Source organism: Cryptotermes secundus, unplaced genomic scaffold (assembly GCF_002891405.2).
Source record: "Cryptotermes secundus unplaced genomic scaffold, Csec_1.0 scaffold968, whole genome shotgun sequence".
NCBI lineage: Eukaryota > Metazoa > Arthropoda > Insecta > Blattodea > Kalotermitidae > Cryptotermes > Cryptotermes secundus.
In genome coordinates, this window is record NW_019719376.1 from 1,256,685 (window position 1) to 1,276,717 (window position 20,033).

General features: G+C 38.9%; 1 protein-coding gene across 1 annotated transcript in view; it reads right to left on the bottom strand.

The window, feature by feature from the left end:
• LOC111865780 (prolyl 4-hydroxylase subunit alpha-1) overlaps positions 1–20,033 on the bottom strand; it is a gene marked incomplete at its 5' end in the record, with an annotated part of 36,881 nt that overhangs the window by 2,578 nt on the left and 14,270 nt on the right. The window contains 5 exon segments of the mRNA XM_033752009.1: positions 4,597–4,662; positions 8,324–8,548; positions 10,030–10,281; positions 13,284–13,447; positions 19,431–19,595. Of these exon segments, the coding sequence (XP_033607900.1) occupies positions 4,597–4,662; positions 8,324–8,548; positions 10,030–10,281; positions 13,284–13,447; positions 19,431–19,595 (872 nt within the window).

Consider the following 20,033-nt stretch of genomic DNA (forward strand, 5'->3'; position numbering starts at 1 on the left):
ATGTTCACATTTCCTACAAGTGTACACTGAACACTGCAGTATCATTGGCAGCACTTGTACAATCGTACTCAGGATGTCCCAGGTTCAAATTTCAACCTGAAGAATGGTCACCCTGACTAAGAGTCTTTCTCAGCCCCTCCAGGCAAATGCCAGGACAGTGCCTCAGATTAGGTTATAACTGCTTCCTTCCACATCCTTTCAAATTCACTATTCAATAATCATCCTGTCACTAACCAAGCACAGATGAATACAATATGTGTATATGGACAGTAACACACTGCAGACACACTTCCATCTTTTGTCAAACATATGGAACAATCTATACTGTTCTTCTACGTAATTACCAGTGACTGGCACAGTGATTGTCATTAACAGCAGGCATCCCATTGTTCACTTATGTTAGTGTCACAGGGGCAAAATAATGCTCTCAAGACATTTGCAGCCAGAACTGCTTCATAGATATCAACAATCACCTACTTAACATACATGTTTTTGGAATTTCATAAAATGATGTGGGAACCCCCACATACTAACACGCAGCTTCATCTGTCTAACAGACAGCATTCAACTTCTGGTCAAGCCAAGTCAATGTCACATTGCGGCCAGCACTCGTATTTATACAGCACTCGATGTCCAGCCCACATGTAGATCATCATGTGCGCTAGCCAATCGGCGCTCACAATCACAAATGCAAATTTAGCTCTACCCAGCAAGCATGGTATAAAAGGCAGAGCTCAAAACTCGCTATCAACAGTTTTTCTTCAATCATCCTCACTATGACAAACACAGCTAACGCAGCTACTCTGACATCATGAGGCAGCAACAGCTCTCCAGCAACCATGCCAAGACAATGGCTCCATCATCCTCCGCGCCATAGGCAGCTGTTCCTACCAGCACACACAGCAACGCTTCACTGGCCAGCCAGACCAGCTCAACGGCCATAAAGAAGACCTGGTCTGCTACAAAGCAGCAAAGGCTACTAGTACAAGCACGGGCGAACAAATGGCCTTTTCAGGGCCTGCAAACTTGTGAGCAACTATTCTGTACATTCGAGAATAACATATACAATTGTTATAGTTTTACATGGCTCTCTTAGAACATCGACATCCCACAATACTCTGTCCACATTAGTGAGCCCGCCATAAAAGTATTCAGCAATGGGTTATGTAGCATTAGGCACCAAACTAAGGTAACGAAGACATTTTTAACACATACATGGTGAGAAAGCAGGTTCTGACTTCTAAGATTCTTTGATCAGGCAGCATGAGTACAAGAAAGTGATCTTGGAATTGTGCCAGTTTAATGTTTTCATGTTGACAGCACATGGGTCTATAGAAACCTGACATGTTAGGCATCAGCTTGAAAACAGAGACAATTATTGCTTCATTTTTTTAAGAACGATACTTGATAAGAGAGCAGGTTCCTCTAGAGAATGGAATATATTCTACAAATATCTCTCTCACAGGCATTAATAGAGATACTGAAAGATCAGCACTGAAAACTTGAATAAAATCTGCCATTGTGCATGTTATGTTAGTTAAACCATATGCAATGCAGTGTATGCAGTTGAAACAGATCAGTTAGTGCAGGTACCCAGTCACCAAATTACCCAGCAGGTGCGATTGTATTAGAGTAATGCCTTCATATACATAGTAGTAATTATTGTAACACTACAACAGGTACTATTCTGCGGCTGCCAGTTATTTTAGAATACTTCTCAATAACATAAAAGAGACTGTTGACTTCCTTACTAATGGGCTATTGACTAGTGAGCTTGCAGCTTTTGAAGACCATGCCAGTTATGACAATGCTGTTACCACATGCTTGCTCTGCTGCTCAGCTGTCATGCACTGAATGAAGTACAACACAGGCCACAATAAAGTGAAGTGTCAATACTGAAAGCAAATTGAATGACAATGCCAATATCTGATGGTGATAGACCAGGACTATTGACATGCCAAACATTACTAAATTAAATGGTAACATAGCCTGACATTTCCTTGTTCCTCATGAGAATGATGCTAAGCCATTAATATTTAAGACTACCCTGCTGCACAAAGATTCATCATGTCATATAATCACACAATGATGGACTAAATGTCCATATGGATTTTGTTTGCTTTCCACATCTCTTCTTCAGTCTCCTTTATGCACTGCACATAGCTGTTCCAATTGTCTACTGCCACATTGGTAAACCTTTACCTGGTTAACTTTTCCATTCCATTTGTTTTTATGTCCATATTATTCCCTATATGACGCTTCACCTTAGCTCATCTGAGTTCAAGTAGAATTCACAGTGGCATGCTGGCAGATGAAATACTTCCTGTATGTCCTTTCTCCTTGGCAAGTAACATATTTCCATTTCTCACTATTTATTATGTTCATTTAATCCTTATTAATTATATCCTTTTCATATGGTACACTGTGCATCCTAAGTCACTTCCATATTTTATTCTTTTCCCAAGACTCTGTTGGCAGCTTTTCCTTTTCCTGCTGTGGTGTGAAGCACTCTCTACAGCAACTATAGATTGTGGAGGCATGTTGGGTAGCAGCTTTTGTGCAAATATGTTTCATAAGATTTAAAACCCATTTTGTCATGTACATCAATAGTATTTCTTTTACACAAATACATAAATTTTCCATTTCGTATAAATCTGCTTTGTTATATGCACGTACTATTGCCAAAAGTGACCTGTCAGTCTTTAACCCTGTGAAAAGTCTGCAAAGCTTCTCTGGGAGTTCTGTTTTATTTTTCCATACCTTTTGCACTGTGACTCCTGTCTCTTTTTCAATCTGTCTCAGATATTTGTGATGCGAACACTAACCTACTTAGGATTTATAGAATGTAAATAAATTCAATTCAATACTTCTTTTCTATATATTTTTTTTATTTTACCTTTTTTTTCATAAAAAATTATTTTCCTACAGAACAATGTGAAGTTCCAATCTTTTAAAATGAGGTAGGTCAGGATTACTGTATGTGGCTGCTAATAATGATTTCAGAGTTGCCAGTTCAGTTATGAAGTAGAATTCATGAACTTTCCATCTTATTCTATTTCTGTCAGAACAAGTGGAGTTCATATCCTTAGAATTGATTGCATATTTTTCTTTCCCAATTTTTGTTTGGTGTCACGAATGGAACTTGCTCTGCTTCCTTTTTAGTTATCACAACAGAGGCTCTTGAGGTACCTGTTGCTACAAATGTTTCATTTGCAACCCAAATCACATTTTGTTTGAGATTTCTCGATTTTATTTAGCTAAACACAACAGCACAATTTGACACTCCTTCCTTTTCTGTATGCGGCCACAATTTCTCTTCATAACAGAAGCTTCAGCCATTATATCACAATATCAAACACAATATAATAATAAACTATACACTATGAAAGCAAGCCAAACTAATATGGTAAATGCTGGAACAAAATTACTCTGATTATCGTTCAAATTTTTATACCATACTGCACTATGCTGTGCTGGTTATGTGTGCTAAGCATGCACCAGTGATTCCGATGGTCTTTAGTATTCAGAAAAGAAGAAAGACATTTCTGCTTGGGGAAATCAGGCTATCTGTGTCAAGGCATAAATTAGAAACAACAAGACCTGCAAGCAGGTAACAAAAGAATTACTGTAGTAGAGCAAGGGAGGAAGATGTATTTACACTGCTATCTGGAGGGAATGGTAACAGTAGAGAACGAAGAGCCCATGAGACCTGTGATCTTTTCTAGGAGCTGAATCCTCAATAGAAAGCTTCTTTTATGTTGCTATTTCAAGGTGTTCAGTTAAGTGGTAACTGTGACTGTACAGTTCTTCAGGAGCCAGTAGTTGCTCCACTAGTCAAGAAATATCCTGCCTTGTATGGAACCTGAGGTTCACTGCCATGTTCACAAGATCCCAGCACTGATTGCTATACTAAGCCAGATGAATCCAGTGCACACCCTCATATATTACATTATTTGACCTCTTTACACTACACTGTGATATTAACCTCCCATCTAGGTAGCCCCTCCCCCATCTGGTCTCTTCCATTCTGGTTTCCCAACTTAAATTTTGTACACATTTCTCACCCATCCCACACATGTTACATGTCCATCTCATCTTGAATTTATCACCTGGTGACAAGTACAATTATAAAGCTGCTTGTTATGCAGTTTTCTGTAACCTCTTGTTACTTCCTTTCCAACAGGCAGTGCTTGAGGTGGAATGAAAATAAAACCGGGATGGTTTTCCCCTTTTAACAAAAAAGGTATTGTACATTGCATTTACTGCCAAAGAAGTAACGGGATGCTTTTAAGCCACTTAGAAAAGAACCAGATGCCATCCCGCCCCATCTCAAGCCCTGCCAACAGGTACACTTATCCTCCTCTGCACCCTGTTCTCTAACTGTCAAAATGTAAGAGAAAATTAAGTTTAAAATGTTTAAAATTTATACAATATGACAATAATAATCCCATTCAAGACATTCATTCTACGAATGAAATCCGTAAATGATCATCTTCTATTTAACATGCCTTAGAACTCTGTCTCAACTGTCTTCCATACATTTCCATCAAGTGCCTTCCAACCTCTTTCATTAGCAACTGAAGACAAAATACTTACATAAAATAAAAATGTAGCTATCCTGTTACCAGTTCCTAGATTCTTAAATGCATTTCCTTCATCTTTCTGAAAGTGAAAAAATAAACCCTCATAATTTATTACATTACAATTCAGTGAACTATATGAAATATAACTACTGGCTAAAGCAATGGGTAAACTATTAATCCAGTCTCAGTTACGCAGAATTGTACAAAAAATTGTTTGCATTTTAACATTACAGTGAATGTAAGTTTGGAATCTTCTTTGAAAATATGAAAATGTTGGGTATTATAAACTAACTTCATGGAGCTGAGCCCTTCTTGAGTAGCCACCAACTGTGTACCTAGTTAAAAACTTCCCAACAATTTACAGAACCTGAAGGTTCATTACCATGTTCTCAAAAGCCCTCCACTTGTCCCTATCCTGAGCCAGATCAATCCAGTCTGTATCACCCAATCCTATCCTTCTAAGATCCATTTTAATATTATCCACTCACCTATGTCTTCATCTTCCTAGTTGTTTCTTTCCTTCTGGCTTTCCCACCAATACCCTACATGCATTCCTCTTCTCCCCCAATCGTGCTACATGCCCTGCCCACCTCATCCTCCTTGACTTGATCATTCTAATTATACTTGGCAAGGAGTACAAGTTATGATGTTCTTCATTATGCATTTTTCTCCAGCAACCCATCACTTCATCTCTCGTCACTCCAGATATCTTCTCAGCAGCCTGTTCTCCAACACCCTCAGTCTATGTTCCTACCTTAATGTTAGAGACCAAGTTTCACACCCATACAAAATCACTGGCAAAATTATACTTTTGTATGTTCTGATTTCTTTGGTTTTTACATAGCAGACAAGAAGACAGAAGGTTCCGGGCTGAACGGTAGCAAGCAATACCCAAATTCAATCTCCTCTTGAATGAAATTTTGATTTGTTACTGTCGTTCCCAAATATTTGAACTATGCCACATTTTCAGAACATCTGTTAGTTATCATTATGACACAATTTTGCCGTTTTCAGGTAACCAGACAGCATCATATACTTAGTGCTTTTAATTCTACAGTCTCATGTGCAACAATTTATTAAAACTTAATAAAAGCTAGTCACTTTAAAAGTTTTCACTGACAGTTTTGACTGAATTGGTCATCATCAGGTGTTAAAAGTTGCAGGTGAGGAAACTGCTGTCTTTCTGTTTTGATGTTTAGTTACTGGTACATGGTTCCCCTAGTGGGCATATATGTCTGTAACAAGTGTTAATTCTTCTATTAGAACTTATGTTTGTGATTTTTCTTGTATAATTTTACTTGTTTGTGTACTTACATTCCTCCTTGCTATGTTATGTGCCCCATCTTGTTATGTTCCTTGCTGAGTTGGACTGGTTCTTATTCTTATGTTTATTTGTTTCTATCTGGTGTTCAGTTCTCTTATTACATCGTAAATTGGGTTATATGTATTAATGTGTTGTTCATGTGTAGTCCCTTATTACTTATTTTATAAATATAATATTTTTTCAGTAAATTTTGATGTTTTCCTTTTTTTTTTTTTTTTTATAACTTTTGTAGTGTCGGTTATGCTTCCATATCTGGTCTGGAATGTTCAGTCCGTTTGCCCTATATACGAGTATTTTAGTGGGTAACCCCTAAATCTCATTTGGTATGCGCCACTTTTTTATACTTGTCTATTTGCAGCCTGGGTTTTATTAGATTTTGTACTGTGTTTTTGTTTGGAACGCGACTTTTATGTGTGCTTGTTTAAAAAGGCTTTCTTTGTTTCTTTTCCCCAATATGTAAAGATGGTTCATTTTATCGTTTGGTGTTGTGGGCTTATACTTTTGTTGTGTTTGTGGTTTTTTGAGTGATTATGCTTACATTTGTTATATTTGCTGTTACATACTGTGCCTTGTATAATATTTTGTTCCTTTGTTTTTGTGTCATTTGTTATTGGATGTGTATTCACTCTGTTCATCAAGTAGTTAATGCTTGCCATTTAATGTTCATATGGGTGGCATGAGTCACTCAGCATTATGGCATTTGTTTGTGTAGATTTCCTATATACTGCAAACTCTTTAAGTTTTGTTCTTTTTTGGTGTATTGTAAGATATAGGAAATTGATGGAACTGTGTTGTTCTTTCTTGACAGTGAATTTTATATTGGTTTTTTGTTTACCAAATTCTGTTATTGTTTCATCTATATTTGTTTCATTTTGATTGTAAATTACTTTTATGTCTTCTGTATTTCTGAAATATCCAATTATTTGATGTTTCTTTAAGATTGGAGATAGTTGATTATGCTACAATTGTTGAATGTATAATTCGGCTAATATAGTGGAAGTAAGAGTGCCCATTGCTGAATTCTTCTGTTTATCTGTAATCTTGATGGATAAATTAGAAGTAACTTTGTTACATTACTACTTTCAACATGTTTATTATTTCTTTTTGATTAGTTTTGTAATTTTTGGGTCATTTTCTATTACATTTATATATCAACAACCAAACATCAATGCAGAAACACAGCAGTTTCCTCACCCACAACTTTTCACACCTGATGATGGCCAATTCACTTGAAACATGTTATGAAAACTTTCGAAGTGACTAGCTTTTATTAAGTAAGATTTGAGGCTTTCACGGCGGTGACTATGAAGAAAGCAGTCTTCTGGGATTTGGCACCGTGTATATGTGGTGTTAACCGACGTTTCGGAGGAACGTATCGCCCCCATCTTCAGGGTTGAAGAAGTATAAGTAAATCTGCAAGCGACAACACCGTGAGACACGGTCAAAACACCACATATACACGGTGCCAAATCCCAGAAGACTGCTTTCTTCAGCTTTTATTAAGTTTTAATAAACTGTTGCACATAAGACTGTAGAATTAAAAACATTAAGCGAAAAGTGCAACAGGATGCTACAATATATTATAACATACCCTTAGTCTTTTTTCTGTGTTTACTTCTAGACAAACCTCCTTACTAGCACCAATTAAAGTCTGTGTGTTTTTCTTTATGGTATCTATATTATCACCCAATAGATTTACATCATCAGCATAGACCAGCAGCTGATGTGTCCATTTAGTTTCAGTCCCACCTGGTTTTCCTGGACCTTCCTAATTGCATATTCTAAAGCAAAGTTGGAAAGCAGTGGTGATAAAGCATCTCCTTGTTTTAGACCATACTGGATAGGAAAATTATCAGACAAACGTTTACATATACGGACTTTACAATACCTTTCATTTAATCACATTTTAATCGCCTAAATAGTTCCATGGGTACCCCAAACTCTATGAGAATTCTGTACAATATTTCCCTCCTAACTGAATAACAGGCTTTCTTGAAGTCTACAAATAGATGAGGTACTGTCTCATTGTACTCCCATTTCTTCTCCAGTATCTGATGAAGGCAAAAGACCTGATCAGTAGCTAATCTGTTACATAAAAACCTGCACTTATGATCCACAATAATTTCATCTATATATGGACTTAACCCTGAGAGAAGAATATTGGACAACATTTTGTATGAAGTTGATAGCAATTTTTCCTTACTCCAAATAGAATTAATGAGCTTATGAATCTCAGATCATAATGTTCCACCTCCTACTTGAATCAGTTCTGTTGGAATTTGATCACTACCTGGTGATTTATATCTTTTCAACTTTGCAATAGCAACAGCTCAGGTGTATGTATTTACATCTGCCTAACATCACTGACCCTATGTAATTACAAACTACCATTTTTAATGCTACATACTATACTCACCCTAGCAAAGTCAAAATGTGGTTCATAGTGCCCCCCAATACCATAATTGACAACCTGCAGCTCTTCTGCGGTACTTATGGTGAGACCTGTGATGTCTTCTACACGTCTGTTCACAGCATACACATGAGGGTGGAATTCATCCCTCAGCCAGGCTGACTTACTAATGCGGTAGTTGGCTGTTTCTAATTCACCAGTCTTTGAGTTCTGTACTGTTGCGCGCTTAAACTGCAGAAAAGAAAAACTTCAATGTCAGTATCAAACAACTGTCATTATCAGAAATAAGTATTCTAAACAGGAAATTATAAATACTACAAAATGCATCATTTTTCCATCTTCTTTAATGAACAAGCATGTTTCATACAAAATCTGTACATCTTCATCTACCACCAAGAACTACTGTCTGTATAATGACATTAACTACTGCTGCTGCCACTACTATAATATTACTAACTACTACTACTACTACTACTACTACTACTACCACTTCCATTATTACCATTACTACTCATCATTATACCATTTCAAGAGTAAGGCCACATGAGAGACTCAGGTGTAAGAATACAAGTTAGTAAGTTACTTATGATGCTGTTATAACTTCATAAGTTGCACAGCACCAAGTGAGAATGGGGAGATGACCTAAGACATGGATGTGGGAAGGGACTATTGTGGCTTATTAAAATAGAGTCTCCTGCCATTCAACTGGACAGACTATGGAAAACTTGTCAGTATAGCTCGTACAATGGCCGAGATTTGAACTGGGTACCACATGAATACAAGTCTACAGCATTACCACTATCTAGCACACTTGGTCCAAACTCAGTAGGGACGATATTAGAATGAACCTCAAAGAAATGAGTTATGAAGTGAACTGGCTTGGGGGTGGGGGGGGGATCCAATGAGACACACCTGTGATGACTGCAGTTCATTCAGGTACTGTAACAGGGAATTTCCTGGCACTTTCATTATTTTCTTCTAAACTAAGTCAGTCTCCTAATTTCCGATATCATATCAAATAATATAAAAAAGCCAGGCATAATCACTAACATCTGACTCTTATAAGACGTTGAAAATCAGGGAGGAAACATGTAAGAACTGAGAAATATGTTAAACTGTGTGCCTTTAACTGACAAGTAGAAAAGGCAAAATGAAGGTGCACAATTTTTTTTAACTAAGGTATATCAGTTGCAATGGGCATGTACAAGGAATGGATAAGGAGCGTATCCCAAAGAAAATATTATACAGTACAATAGGTGGTAGGAGACGTGCGGGGAAACCAAGAACTAGATGGATTGATGCGGTGGAAGAAGATGCAAAGAAGTTAATGGGTGTAAGGAACTGGAAGAGAGCAGCGCAGGATAGAGAAGAATGGAGGGGCTTGATAAGGGAGGCCAAGGCCAAGGCCCAACAATGGGCTGTTGCACCACCATAGAAGAAGAAGAAGAAGAAGAAGAAGAAGGAGAAGAAGAAGAAGAAGATATCAGTTGCAATAACTGTTTGAGTTGTAACAACTTATTTGCACAAAAGTAAGATTAACTTGCAGAGAGAAATATATACAGATGCCATGGGAAGTATGTGGCCAGTAAGAATACGGTGGCTGTCAAACATGACAGCACACACTCAACTACAAGACATGCATGATTACCGGCTGGTCCTATATTTTGTTAAGAATATAAACAAGAAAACCATAAAGAAAAGTGGTAACATACCCTAGGCATTGCCAGTTTCTTAATAGTTTCAATTTCAGAATTGTAAATAACATCATGGTAGATCAAGATGAGTGGTTTAAGGTATGCTTCCTCTTCTTTCACTCGTGCTAGTCGGAGAAATGCATTACCCCTGTCGGTATACCGACACTTCAGTTTCGATGCTACAGCAGCAGGCATGACATGCTCAAGACGACAATGCTTTTCATAGACATCTCGTTCAGGGAGAGGCAGCCTATTCTCTGTCACAGAGATCTGTGAAATGTACACAATTCAGGATTTGTAAATGGGGTTTGGATTGCTGATTGGGTTTATTAACCTCTTATACAATACAGCACTATTGCTTATTTACACAATTTACAGTTCACCGTTACACACACAAACTAGGATTCTCTCTAAGCCTTTACTAGTCATCTCCTGGTAACAGAATTAAAACAGTCTCACTGTGACTAAATCTTCTAATCACAGGTTAAGGCTTCACAGGCCAACTTCTAATTCTTCTTCAGTTATGAACTTCGTGTGGTGAATTCTCTCTCCAATTCCCTTGACACTCGCAGCTCCTTGTTCCAGTTCGCTCTACTCCTACAGCTCACAGCTCTCATTATATAGCCACAGCATGAACCACATAGAAAACCTCTTCTATTATAGTAGATGTGTTGTAACGCCGGGTCTACGTTACGTCAGAGGGCGTCCCCCACCCCCTTTCTTACTACTTACCCCTTCCAATGTTCCACTTCCTGATTCCCGTCTGCTGAGGTCCAACGCGAGTGATCCATTCTGTTGTGGGACCCTGAACTGTGCAGTCAATTCACCTTTTCTGNAGCAATGGACTCCCTATTGTTGCATGGTTGCTGGAACATGTACGAGTATACTGAGTTGTTGCTAGCAATGATCATATTCCTCTATTGTTATAGAAACGGCAATTATTCTATTGTTGCCTGTGTTTGGAATGTGTTTACCTAGCAATGGGTTTTTCTGGCTCCATAGGTTAATGCCTTGAGCAAAATCGTCAAAATATTTTAACATATTCATCAATTAAAGTGAGGTAACTCATTCAGTGTAACATTAAACTGACCAATTTTCAGATTTTGCAAAGCAAAATTTGAAACTTTCCTTCTAATAGCAATCTCTCTCTTCTCTATTTTTTTTATTGCTAGTGGGATGGGACTAAGTCCCTTGTCCTGTGGCTACTTCTGGCCTATTGTACCAGCCCCAGATGTTAGGTGAGGGTGATTGTGGAGCAACTGGTGGAATGAAGATTGGCAGGGAAAACCGAAGTACTCGGAGAAAACCTGCCCCAGCGCCACCATGTCCATCACAAATCCCACTCGACCACACCTGGGATCGAACCTGGGCCACTGCGGTGGGAAGTCAGTGACTAACCGCTTGAGCTATGGCGCGGCCTGGCAATATCTCACTTCTAATAAAATTATTTGTATTCAGAAGTAATTCTCTTGCCCAGGGAAATGGCCATTCCAACTGAGATTCTTCATAGTTACCCTCAGTCCCTCCAGGTGAATGCCAACATGAAATCCTGAAATAGGCCTCAATTCTTGTTCCTCCAGTCTTTCCAGTTCATTGTACATAATCACTCTCTCATCTCATAACACTTCAGTTAATAAAGAAACATTTAATGAACTACTAGCCCCTCTCCTTCTATTGTATAGACTCGAGAAATCTTTGGAAGGGAGACAACTCTAAGCCAACCACAGAAATTAATTAGAGGCTCCTGAAATATCTCTAAATCTTTTCATTTGCATAGATCGACTAGCAATAACTACTTACTAATTAGCTTCTTATTTGTGATTGCAGATATCTACTAATCATGAAAGATGTCAGACAAAATTTTTAACATACACAAAATGTTTCATACAGAATTTGTAGGTATGTTTATTATTTCCTCCACATGCCCACATGCCCATCTCCAATGGTCCATCAACTACTGCTACCAAACAAAAAGATAAATATAATCTTAAAGCACCTAGGTAAGTATAATATTAAAGAACTGGCACAGAACTGAAGGATTCAGCAATAAATACAGTTATTATTTATGATACCTCAGAACTCACTGTACTAGTCTTACATAAGCGCAGGTGCTTCTGATCATGAGCTTCTTAAAAATCTATCAGTTGATGAAAAAATTATTTGTGATGGACACACACATAAGAAACATACTATAACTCTATTTTTCATACAAAATGGACAAAGACTAAAAATGACTGCAACGACAAAGAACATAAAGAAAAAGACTTTGAAACATGTTTCATGGCAAGGAAACACAAGCAACAGATACATGTTGCTTGACAAGAAGACTATTTTGAAGGCATTATGATCAGACCCATTAAATTTCACACATGTGAATTTATGGGCCATAAACCTGTGAACTTCTCTGAGTTACATGAGGAAATACTAAATATCATTACTGGTAGTGGAGTGAAAACTGAGACTGTATATATGTAAACATATGCAGAGATATAGGTGCAGACACATGATCCATATGAATTAAATTATTATAATGAAGTATATTTCATACACAAATACCAGAATATAAAGCTATGGTTCAGTTCTTTTATCATTTTCTGTTTCTTAGTGCACATTGCTTTCACATATCATGCATAACAAATTAATTATGTAACATATGATTTGGCACCGTGTATATGTGTTGTTAACCGACGTTTCGGAGGAACGTATCGCCTCCATCTTCAGGGTAGAAGTAAAAAATATAAGAAATCCGCAAGCGAAGAGACCATGAGAACCGGTAAAAGCAGCAGCGATACAGTCCTCCGAAACGTCGGTTAACACCACATATACACGGTGCCAAATCCCAGAAGACTGCTTTCTTCATAGTCACTGCTGTGAAAGCCTCAAATCTTACAAATGATAACGTAGTTAAGGCATTTATTTAATAAGATTAGTATAAGATATTTTTGCAAAACAAGAAATATGAATTAATTCTCTAAAAATATTAGTGCAATTTAAAGTTCATTTACAACCTCTGGAAATTCTTATGCCTGCCTCAATACCAAGAATATGCTTTTCATTGTAATACAGACCCCAAGCATACAAAATATTCTACCTTGTGACTTCTAAATGGCTTTAATGAGTGCATATATCAATAACCAATCTAACAGCTGGTCTCTCGCTCTCTTTACAATTCACAAGTGTATTTATCATTAGGGAGAGAACTAAATGTGTTTACTCCTTGAAGATAACATAATTTTGACTCATGACATACAACGTTTGCAAGTTTAACTCACCTGGTCAGTTTGAACAGCTGCTGTTCCATCATCTCCTCTCTTCTGTTCCTTTAATAATTTCTCAATATCTTGCAGATAATATACTTTGTTGCCAAGAGCTCGCTGGTGGCTTGGAACTATCTCCAATAATTCATTTGTTAATTTCAAAGCCATATGAACATTCCCTGGAAAAGTACTGGACTGTTACAAGCTTGTGGAATTAATACTTTAACAGACCTGAGAACTTTAAATTTCTTAAGAAAATCAGAGAAAGAAACATGTATTTCTAGAAGTCATTGTTAACCCACTGTATTAAATAAGCTTATTTACATACTAATAAACACTGCTGGCTACTAACAGCAAAGTAACCAGCAAATATAATTATAAAGCAGGGGTCTGTTGGACATAATGAACCTAAGAGATGTAAACAGCTGGAAGGTAAACTTCCTGACAAGATAACAGGACTGACCCAAGTCACAAAGGGGTCTCTGATTTATACATTCTGTGTCATGTCTTCCTGCAATATAAAAAACTTTGTCATGTCTCCCAAGACATTTTGGAAGTTGGAGGTTCAGACCCATTACACTCAACTTCAAAATATGGGCCTGGATTTTGTATAAGATGGGTGATGTGAAAATCTTGCCACAAACAATGCATTATCACTTCTCATAACATGTTATCATAGGGTGATCAATAATACAGAGAATATACGAGGGGAAGTCAATAATTATCCTCAATGCAGTTGTATTTGTTTCTTTTGGCAGCACTGTCGCTTTGTGCAGCATCGCCATGTGTGGTTTCCTTGTCATTATTTCTGCGCAGGTTTGATGTTGCTAGGTCAGTTCCATCATTGCTGCCTTGACGTTAATCATGGCTGCTCCGCTTTCTGTTTGCACCAAAGAAGAGCAACGTTCAGTGATCCGGTTTTTGTGGTTGGAAGGTGTATCAGGGGCCGCAATCCATCAAAGACTTTCAGCACAATACGGGAACAGTGTTTTGCCGCAATGGAGTGTTTATGAATGGATTGAAAAATTAAAAAATGGTCGTACAAGTGTTACGCATGAGGAAGGAGCCGGACAACCATCCACGGCCACAAATGAGGACAACATTGAGCATGCACATGACATGGTTCTGTTAAACAGACGAGTGACCATTGATGAAGTGGTAAATCGTCCGCAAATTAGTCATGGTTCTGCCTACGAAATCATCCACGACAGACTTGGGTTTCATAAAGTCTGTGCAAGATGGGTCCCAAAACAACTCACAGTGTTGCATAAACAAACGCGCTTGGACATCTGCCAACAACATTTGGATTGTTATGGTAATGAACGTGACGTCTTCTTAGACAGAATCATCACTGGTGACGAAACATGGATCCATCATTGCGAGCCGGAGACTAAACGGCAGAGTATGGAATGGAAACATCCACAATCGCCCAGCAAGAAAAAGTTCAAAAGCCAACCATCCGCAGGAAAACTGATGCTTACAGTTTTTTGGGACTCACAAGGCCCAGTACTGGAACTATATCAGGAGAGGGGCACAATAATAAACAGTGCTCGTTACAGTGAGATGCTTACTGACAGGCTAAAGCCTGCAATTCAAAGCAAACGCAGAGGACTACTGTCAAAAGGTGTTGTGTTGTTGCACGACAATGCCCGTCCACATACTGCTGCCCACGCTGCTGAAACTCTCCGGCAACTCAAATTTGATGTTAATGGCTCATCCTCCGTACAGTCCTGATCTCGCCCCTTCTGACTACCACTTGTTTGGTCCACTCAAAGAGGCATTAAGGGGCTTCGATTCACATTGGGACCAAGAAGTGAAGAAAGCGGTGAATGCGTGGCTCGCTGCTCAGCCAAAAACCTTCTTTTCTGAGGGCATCAGGTAGCTTGTGCAAGGATGGACCAAGTGCATTGAAAAGCAAGGGGACTATGTTGAAAAATGATGTTAATGTAAGTTTTCTATTTGTATTGAAATAAAATTTATAGCTACATTGCGGATAATTATTGACTTACCTACGTACAGCTGATTCTACAGTGATGCTATGAATATGGTTAGGTATCTGCATTTCAGAATTAAGAAGTAACAGTATTTCACAAAGGTCTTACCAAGCAAGATCATATTATTATAGTGAGAGGGCCAGGAAACAGCCTGGAGTGAAGCTATCATTATACAATTTAAAATGATATCAACTTCATTACAGAGAGGACATCAAACACCAATGTGTGGTTTGTCAACCTCTTTGAGAGGCATGACAAGCCATGCATAAAAAGGAGAGTTAGGAGCATGAATCTATGACTTGACTGGGCCCTGTTGAGGCATGATATGTCGCATACTGATGTTACTGACAAAACAGGCTGCGCCATACCTCAAGCGGTTAGTCGCTGGCTTCCCACCATGGCCGCCCATGTTCAATCCCGGTTCTGGTCAAGTGGGATTTGTGGTGGACAAAGTGGCATCGGGGCAGGTTTTCTCCGAGTACTTCGGTTTCCCCTGCCAATCTTAATTCCACCAAATTCTCCATAATCATAATCACCCAGGGCAGGCTACAATAGGCCAATCAGTGGCTGCTGTGCCGAGTGGTCCCAGCTGGACTCCACCCCACCATTAAGCGAATTTAAAAAAAAAAAAAATTTTTTACTGACACATCAACCTACTGCGAGGGAAGATTACCGTATGCATGGCCTGCACCTAAACTCTCAAGGCAAGAAGAGGCTCATGAAACTTATTGCTGAGAGGGTTGCTGGTGGTCATGTGGCAGGTATAAGCAGTATCCCTGTTATAATCTATGCTAGGGCATCTCCTTTCTTAGCTTGAATTCAAATGCACAGAGGTGCTTAGCATACATCAAATGCAGTCCAGCCTTGGAAGTACACAAACAAAACGCAGAATCACCAAACTCAATAAATATCAATCACCAGAATATCAGAAGATTGTGAAGCAAAAGTGATGAATTAATGAACTCTTTTGAAATAAACATATTATGTTTCAGTAAGCATAACATGGTTGAACAGGAGCTGCTGCATCTAACAATAAACGATTACCTAACAGGCTCCAGCTTTTGCCAAAAAGACCTACAGCGGGAGGTATCTGTATTTGTGTTAGGATACATCAACATTTCAATAAAACTGCTATTTCTCATCTCTGCAAGGAGCAAGACTTTGAAAGCTATGCAGTTCAATTAGTAACTAAAACTTCTAACATTATTATATTAAGTTTGTACACAGCTCCTTCAGAAGAAGTTAATCACTTTCTAAGGAGACTAGATTCAATTTTAAAATATCTGTACAATCCAAAACTTGAGTTCATAACCTGTGGAGATATAAACATTAACTATTTAAATGAAAATAACAATAAAAAACAAGTAAACTCTCTAATAAAGACATACAATTTGCCACACACTGTGAATTTTGCAAGAATAATTCAAAATTCCTCAAGTACAGCCACTGATAATATTGTGACGTGTTGCATTATGCAGGACAACCCTCCCCCCACCAGCGGTGAGGTAACACCATCGGATCGCTGTCATTACTAAGGTAACAGGCAAGTCAACACTACTCTGCCTACCCCACCAGCGGTGATGTAACACGGGATGCCACCGTTGCTACTCAGCAGTAAACAACTCCCGACAGCGTTGCTAGGCTGTCGGCAAACACAGTGTCAGACAACAGTGGTGCCTATTACGTAGCTGTTTTCTGTGTTGTCCGTAACAGGCCTAAATAAGGAGCAGCGAAGACTATTCAAAAGTTAGTTACGAGTTAGCCAGCAGTGAGTCAGTCAACCAGTCAGTTGTAGTCTAGCCTTCGCAGGCCAAGTAATTGTAGTACTGCAGATAGCAGTAGTTGTGAGATTGTAAACTTTGTGGTTGTATGAGCGAGTGTGGAATAAAATTCGCTATATCCAATAAGGCGTGAAGTTATCTGTCGTGTTATACACCCAACACATGACAATTTGGTGTCGGAATTGGTTTACGAACTTGAACACGCCACAAGTTACAATGAATTATACTGCCACATGATGAAAATTGAAGAAATGTTGGAACGCCTGCTGGCCGCCCAAGAAGATTTCTTGGCAAGTTTGGACAAGGTGGTGGCACGTCAAGAAGAAAAGTTCCTCATAGACAACGCCGCAGTGATACCGGTCAGTGAACCTGAAGATGAATTGATGCCGATTACCCAAAAAGAGACAGTGGCCTGCCCAGAAAAGATGGAAGCACGTCAAGAAGAAAAGCCGGCCTCAGTGGACAAGAAACATGAGACAGCCGACCAATGAGAGGTACCCGTAGAAGACGCTGAAGTAATGCCGGTTGGAGAACCGTAGCAGAAAAGGTGTAGGGACCAAAACAAGCAACGAAATATGAAGAATTCGACACGGGAAAAGTGCAAACCCCAGAAGAAGTTGGCCGTAGCCCGCAGAGGGACAAGCCCCCGTGTGGAAGTGGCGCAGCAGAAGAAAAACAGAGGGAAGGTGTCCCGCCGTGCAACAGTGGCATGGCACAAGAGTAACATCATCAAGAAATCTACGACCCAAGGAAATTGTGGACCATGGCACGAATTGGCTGCCAACAGCAATATGACTAGTCGTGCAGGTGCGACACGGTGCAAGGGAGATCCCATAAAGAAATATTCAACCAGGTTCAATTCTGGACAAGTAGCCTGGAGAGTAACGACGGGAACCTTGAAAGGACAGACGTTCGGGAAGAGACTGTGGAAAGGCCCGGAATGCAACACTGGCATCAGGGACCGAGGCCTGAGACAGCAACTACAACGCAGAAATGAAGTGAAGGACCTAGGCGGCAGACAGCCGCGATATGTGAAGAAACCAGACCTGTGGAAAACTGCAAGACTGCAGATCGCCAAGCGAGTAGCCGGATTTTCTGTCGGCCTAAGACAAGGCAAGGATTGGACCTTGTGGAGGGCACCACCCCCTCCAAAATGGAAAAAGAGACTTCAAGCAGAGGAGGAACCGGTAATGTAGAAGTACCGGCCTCCCAAGAAAGAGTGAATGTGCGACGAATGAGTGTGACACAACTGGATCTTCTGGCAAATTTTATTGGTAATAACATAGATGGAGAGTGCAATGAAACAGTGATACAAAGCACATATGGATTACAACAAGGACTTTATTATGTGGGAGGAAAGTGGAAGAGAAGATAAAAGAAGATATGTTAAGTTGTGTAGCTGTGTAATATTTAGGTATGCATTCTATGCTCTATATTATTTTATGACATGTTTTATATCCACCTTTGGATCTCTTGAACTTACAATACATATAATTAGACAAGATAAGAAAGAAAAGAAGGGAGGGAGGAAGGAAAGTAAGAAGGAGGGGGGAAGTCAGTTCCTTAATATTAGATGTATTGAAAATCACTGCACAAAATAACGGCTCCTTTATAGAGTGTTTGTCATAACAAGCAATTCCAACCTAGTGCCAGTACTTTCCTAACCTTTTCAGTAACTGTATTTGCAATTTTTCATCCAAGGTCATTTATGGTTAGCAGTCCACAAGGGTCAAATTAACCATCTCTTTTCTACCCATGATGAAGATTGCATTCTAGAACTGAACTATGAGCATCTTATCCTCTCCATATTTTAACCGCTGAGAAATGTACATCACATGATGTCCTCTTCAGTCTAGTAGCTTGTTTCATTGTGGAATGTGTTGCTTGGCTAGTTTATGCAGGCATTAAGCAGTATTCTTCCCTCATCACAGAGATCTCCCTTTCCTTCAGTTTCCAGTGACCTACGTTGGATGATGATATCACAGAACACAAGTGCACAGGCACATGTTTAAGGTTCTGTCTCCATCAAATATCTATACTATTCTGGCTGGCACTGACTGCAAAATTTTGAGTGACTGTAACTATCTCAAAGAAAATGAAGAATTCAGACTTGAATATAAAGCTTGAAATACATTAATACATCTGTATGAAGTCAGAATCTTGTTAAAACGTGAAACTGAAAAGTGATAATGATTAACTTCTTTGACATTTTATAGGGTTTCAGGTTCTCACAATGGTGGTTATGAAGAGCTATACGTTCTGGTAAATATTGCTGTGTAGTCTGTCGAAAATCAGCCAATGCTTCGGAGGAACATGTCACCTCCATCTTCAGGGGCGAAGAATATGCCAAGCATAAAACCAGCACAAAGCAAGTAGAAGGCACCTACCTTGCTTGTATGTGGAGAAAGCCAAATATTCCAGGATGTCGGATTTTGCTGTTGTTTTATTGGACTCCTCTTCATAGCGCTCCAATGCTTCAGTCATCCACAGTACGGTGTGGTAGTAATCACCATTGTTGTATGACTGACGACCAAGCTCAAAACAATCTCCAGCTGCAAAGATAAAAGCAACATTCAGTTTCATGGTCATCTAGCAATGCCTATGCAAATGGAACAAAAATACACATGTAATAAAGAGTCTCTTTACTTCAAACAATTTATTTTCAGCTGCAGTTTCCAATTAAATGTGGCAAATCTAACTTAAAAATGGATTTGTAACATGAGTGAGATGTAAGAATTGCAGAAATTTGGTCTCAGTATTTATAAATCGTCCAAAGCTGCTGAAAAATATGAATGTTCTGGTAGTGAAATTTATGAGATCTGAGATTCTCATAACAGAGAATATTAAAACTCTTCCTTTTTTTAATTTCTTAGAATGAAAATTAATTTCTGCCAATCTTGTCTGTCTTTGATTTTCATTAACTGTACCTTAACTTCAAGTTGTGCAGAAACAGAATGAAGTCAATGCTGTAACTGCTTAAGCTGGTTCAT